This window comes from Talpa europaea (assembly GCF_964194135.1).
Source record: "Talpa europaea genome assembly, chromosome: 12".
Classification (NCBI taxonomy): Eukaryota; Metazoa; Chordata; class Mammalia; order Eulipotyphla; family Talpidae; genus Talpa; species Talpa europaea.
The window spans coordinates 42573286-42579480 of NC_140079.1; the positions used below are offsets into that span (position 1 = coordinate 42573286).

A 6195-nucleotide genomic window follows, 5' to 3' on the forward strand; every position below is an offset into this window, starting at 1 on the left:
ACAAACAAACAAAAAAGATATAACTAAATAAAGAAGTATTGGATTATAACTCAAAGCACCTACTAAATATTCATGAGTTTAAAATGACAGAAATAAATTGTTGAATGTGCCTCCCCTGGTGGCACAGGCAGTTGAGCGCTGCACTGTGAAGCTGTCTGCAGCCTCTGCAGCGCCGGTTCGATCCTGACTGGCCGGCGAGAATCCCACATGGTGAGGCAGACCTCCCCTGTCTCACCCACTGCTCCCCTCAGCAGTGTATTTCGTCAGTCTGCCTGTTCTGTTCCCTGCTCTTTCTTTGATGAATCCTGTCACCCTCCTGCGCATCTGGCCTGTACCCCTGTTCTTGTGTAAATGAATAAATAAATCTTAAAAAAATAAATAAATTGTTGAATAAATGAGAAGAAACAAATTACCTTGCAGAAGTCCAATATTTTTATAGATAGTCCATTCTCAGGAGGTGAGTATGGGCCATGCTTATTGGCTTCTTACAAAAGTAAAGTGTGAAAAAGTAACTGAAGTGGAGAAATCTGACATACAGCATTTCATTCACATGATCAAGGTCAACATGAGAAAGAGAGAAATCATGTTGTCATAATGTAAACTGACATGGAGTGATAAATATGACACCTGACCTATGAGATCTCCTTCCCCGAAGCCCAAAATACCAGTCAAACAATGAGAAAAAACACCAGGCAAGTCTCAACTGAAGGATATTTTACAAAATAGCCATTTAAGTGCTCCTCAAAGTGATAAATATAGTATAAAATAAGGGATGTCTATAAAACTGCAGAGACACAAGGCCCCTAAGAAGACAGAGAACTAAATGTAATGAGTTGGGAGATATTATTAGTACCAGAAATGGGCACAAGGTTTATGGGAACTCCTTTATTATCTCTGCAATTTTTTAGCAATTATAAAACTGTTCAAAATAGAAAACTTATTAAAATTTAAAATATCACTGACAAGCAAAACAACAATCTGAATGAATTCCATTCCCTTAATGTTTTTGTTTGGTTTAGGTATTGGAAAAAAGGTTGTATCACAGGATGAATTAGGAAATGTTACCAACTGTGGAGAATTGATATAATTACTATATTTAATGTTTGGCTGAATTCAAGTCTTTGATTAATAATTATTTATATTTCCAAGTTTTTCTTTTCTCCCTTTCAGTAATTTTTAAATTGAGGTAACATTTTTTTACAGCACTGTATGTGACTCAGAGGTAAAGGATCACATCATTTCGGATGTATGTTACCACAGCACACCCACCACCAAGGTCCCCTTAGTCCTCCACCATAGTCCATTGTCAGTCAGATTTCTAGGGACTGTTTTAGTTTGGTTTTTCTGACCTTTTCTTTTGTTTCTCTATATTCTACATGTGAGTGAAACGAGCCAATATTTCTCTTTCTCCTTATAGTATTTCACTTGGCATAATTGCCTCCAGTTCCATCCATGTTATCACAAATGGTAACATTTCATGTTTTCTTTTTATAGTTGAATAGTATTGCATTGTATATATCTACTAATTTTCCTTTCCTTTTTTTTTTTTTGTTTAGGTTACACTGCTGATCATCTTTTTATTTCATTTTTTTATTCCGTTGTGCTCTTTCCCCAGTTTTCACTCATTCCAATTTCTCCCCTCCCCTTCCCCTACTGGATGTCTCCCAGCTATGGTCAGCTTTCAAGGTTTGTCTTTGACCCTTTGTTTGTTTTTTTTCTATAGGTGACATATAATTGAAGCCATCCAATATGTATCTATTTCCTTCTGACTTATTTTACCAGCATTAACACTTCCAGTTCCATCCATGTTGCTACAAATGGCATGAGTTTATCTATTTTGATCACTGAATACTATTCTTTTGTGATCTATGTATACATCTTCTTTTTTAACTAATATTTAATTTTATATAATTCTTACATCATTTTTCATTTTTGCACAATGTATGCATTATCATTTTGGTTATATTCCCCATACAATTGCACCCCACCCCCCATTTTGACCCTAGTCCTTCCTCTCCCCTTCCCTCCCCCCACCCCCGTAATGTGTCTCTGGTTTATAGTTGCTTGTTAATTTTGATTTTTACTTTGTATTAATTAGTCTTTTTCCTGGTCCCTTATTTAGGTTTTCTAAATTCCTGCCATGAGTGAGACCATCCAGTATTTTTCTTTTTCTTTCTGACTTATTTTATTGAGCATGATCCCTTCTAGCTCCATTGGCTAAGATCAAATGTTGTATACATCTTCTTAATTCAGTGCTCTGTTGATATAGGATGTTTCCATAACTTGGATATTGTAGATAATGTAGTTGGGCTAATGGACTTTTATTAAGATGCTCCTGTGTCCATTTGGTATTATGAAATTGTTCATAAAACCACAATGATAACAAAATGAGTCATGTGATGATACCACTACATATCTATTGAAAAAATTAAAATCTATAAAACTGAGAATAAAACACTCACTCAATGTGACTGGGCTTACAAAATGATACATTTACTTCTGAAGACAGTTTGATGAATTATTAAAAAGCAAAATAGGGTCTGGGAAACTCATGATAGTGAAATTGAACTTCATATTTTCCAAACTTTTTGAAAATTTATATCCATGCAAAAACTTGAATGTGTGTATAATCAAGATGTCCTTCAGTAAATGAATAGATAAACCTTCCATGGTATAGCAGCACAATAGAAAATGATTCAGCAATGAAAAGAAACCAGTGAACAATTAGGCAACAAAAAGGCATGATTGAATCTTTTTTTTCTTTTATTATTTTTTTTAATAGAGGCATGTTTTATTTATTTATTTATTTGTTTGTTTGTTTGTTTATTTGTTTGTTTTGTTTATACATGCACGGGGTACAGTCAGAAGCGTGGGAGGGTGAGAAAATTCACCAGAGCCAGAGCAGGGAGCAGAGCAGGCAGAAGGACCGAAGTACACTGCTGAGGGGAGCAGCGGGCGGCAGGAGAGGTCTGCACGCCATGTGGGACCCTCCTCAGGTGGCCGGGGAGCAGCTAGGGATCGAACTGTTAGTGGGAAATGATGTCCTGAGTTAATCCCATACAGGCTTTGTGGACCCCACCCCCACTCCAGACTAAAGCCATCAAGACATTGGGAAAGACAAATCCCATCACCACCAAATGGAGGGTGGTTGGGACCTGAGGGTGGAGTTGGGCGGCCAGGTTGGATATAAAAACCAAACACGTGGGCCTTGGGGTCTCTGGCTCGCGATCGCTCGCCTCCTGGCTTCACCACTCCTGGCTGGCGGCCAACTCTGAGAGCGCCATTTTGGGATTCCTGATCGGCGGATTGGGTAGGACTCATTTAAAACTTTGTCTCCCACTTTTCTCCCTGAGCTGTACATTTCCTCATTCCCCCTTCCCTTGTAAATAAACCTTTTATTAACCTTTCACGTATGCCTGCAGTAGAGCATTGATAAGTCCTTTTAAGCGCGCAGGCGAGGACCCACAGTCAGGCACCCCGTTTTGTATCGGGGTTGCTCTACAACAGAACCGGCGCCGCAGAGGCCGTGGGCAGCTTTACAACCCAGCGCTCAACTGCTGTGCCACCTGGGAGGCCCGCATGATTGAATCTTAAGTATTTATTACTAAGTGAAAGAAGCAGTCTGAAAAATGTGAACACTTCATGATTCCACTATACATATTCCTTTGAATTAGTGTTTTTTTTTTTTTTTTTTGCATTCTTCAGATAGATACCTAGGAATGGAATTGCTGAATTTTATGGTGGATCATTTTTAATTTTGAGAACCCCTCATACTGCTTTCCACAGGAACTGGATGAGCCTTCATTCCCACCATGAGGATTCATTTTTCCACACACCCTCACCAACACTTCAACATCACTTGACACAAAATATTGGTCAAACTTATTTGATGAATAAATGAGGGAAAATTCAAAGATCTATGGAGAAAAATATTTTCCTTGAAAATGTTTTAGACAAAAATCCATGGCAGCTATCAGCAACACCATCAAGGGGGAGATGTAACATTTGGAATTCCCTGATTTTTCAGTTAAAGAACAAGAGATATATAGATAACATAGGAGTTCAGTAATTTTGTGCAAAATCAAGCTACACATCTGTTAATTTTTGAATGCTGATTATATCTAATTTTACATTGTTTTTGTTTCTTTTGCATCAGTTTTGTTGGCTACATGGGAACAGAAAACCAAACACGTGTTTCTGAATTTATACTCCTGGGACTTTCAGAAGAGGTATCACTGCAGTCTCTCCTCTTTGGAGTGTTTCTGTCCATGTACTTGGTCACCTTTACTGGCAACCTCCTCATTATGGTGGCTATCATCACTGTCCCTCACCTTCACACTCCCATGTACTTCTTCCTCTGTAACCTCTCCTTTACAGACATCTGTTTCACCTCTACCACCATTCCAAAGATGCTGCTGAATATCCACACTCAGAGCAAAGTCATAACCTATGAAGCCTGCCTCAGTCAGATGTACTTTTACAATTTTTTTGGAGGCTTAGATAGCTTCCTCTTGACAGTGATGGCCTATGATCGGTTTGTGGCCATCTGCCACCCCCTGCACTACATGGTCATCATGAGCCCCAAGTTCTGTGGTGTTCTTCTTCTGGCTTCCTGGTTACTGAGTGCTCTTGTGGCTTTATTACAAGATTTAATGCTTTTGCAACTGTCTTTCTGTACAGACTTAGAAATCCCTCACTTTTTCTGTGAACTGAATCAGGTGATCCGACTTGCTTGTTCTGACACCTTCTTAAATGATGTAATCATGTATTTTGCCACTGGAATTATAGGCTCCATTCCAATTACTGGCATTTTCTTCTCTTACTATAAGATCATAATTTCCATTTTGAGAATTTCATCAGCTAATGGCAAATATAAAGCCTTTTCCACATGTGGGTCTCACCTCTCAGTTGTCTCCTTGTTCTATGGCACAGGCTTTGGCGTGTATCTCAGTTCAGCTGCTACTGAAAACTCCAGGGACAGTGCAATAGCCTCAGTGATGTACACTGTGGTCACCCCCATGCTAAACCCCTTCATCTATGGTCTGAGAAACAGAGATATAAAGCATGCCCTAGAAAAGCTCTTGAACTGAGAGACAGTCTTTACAGTAAAGGATTCTTTGCCTAAAGAAAGAGATTACCTAATAGAATGTAAAACTCTAGAAGTCCTAATTCATAATATTTGTATCAATTCATGGAAAGAAAACTTCAATTTACACATTTACAGAGTTTAGGCTCTTTAATTTTTCATATATTGCATACACCTGTTTCATCATTTATTTTTTTTAAAAAATTGACCTTTCTCATTATATTATTTGGTTTTAGTGTAGAAAGCAGATCTCATTATGTGGATTTTCAGCAATATATTATTGATACAAGAAAATTAGTTCCTTTTAATATCAATCAAAGAGCCAGAGAAATAAACATGTAATGTTTCCTCTATCAGATGAAAGTTGTTACTTCTCTGATTATCTGCTTTTGGAGAAAAATAATTTGACCTATCAGAGGTTATATACCAATTATCAAGGTTTGTGTTAATGCACTCCAGAAAGAGATCATATGTGAAACTTCAGAAACAACTACAGACCCCATGTGGTTAAGTTTATAAGACTTGACATTCAGATGTGGCAGTCTCTGGGGTAAACATCCATTGTCCCTCCCACAGCATCTGAGCACCTTGAGAAGCCCAACACTACTGTGCTTGTCCTGGCCTGACCCTGTAAGTGAGGGTGCACATGTGAGGAAGTGGTGACCTCCGGGTCAAGCGCCTTTTGGTCCACTTACAGCATCAGCATTCTCATGAAACCTGGCACAACTGCAACAGACCTGCCCTGGCCCTTGGTCCCCAATGTCCTGGTAGGATAACCCCACAGTCATTTCTGCCAATACCAGTGGCATGGTAGGCCTGTTGGTAGAATAAATCAGAAAGCAAACATTGGGGAGAAAGAAAAGTACCAATGATCAACTAAGCCCTCCAGGTAACTACATAATACAAAAAAGAAAATCCCCAGGCCCCAGCAACACTGACAAGGAAGAATTGCTCTTCCTGACAGAAAAAGAATTCAGAATTGCCATAATTAAAAAGATGAAGAAAAGGATAAGAGTGATATGAGGAACATAATCAATGAATCAATGAATTATAATAAATCTTTAGTAAGAGAATAAAGGAGTTGCAGGATGTTAAAACATCAATGGAAG

The 6195-nt window shown here is 38.5% G+C and overlaps 1 protein-coding gene across 1 annotated transcript; it reads left to right on the forward strand.

The window, feature by feature from the left end:
• Window positions 1-4169: 4169 nt before the first annotated feature.
• On the forward strand, window positions 4170-5090 carry LOC311181528 (olfactory receptor 7C1-like; the record flags this gene model as incomplete). Its single annotated transcript, XM_084249988.1, has 1 exon — window positions 4170-5090. The coding sequence occupies one exon, from the start codon at window positions 4170-4172 to the stop codon at window positions 5088-5090; it is 921 nt and encodes a 306-aa protein (XP_084106114.1).
• Window positions 5091-6195: the final 1105 nt, after the last annotated feature.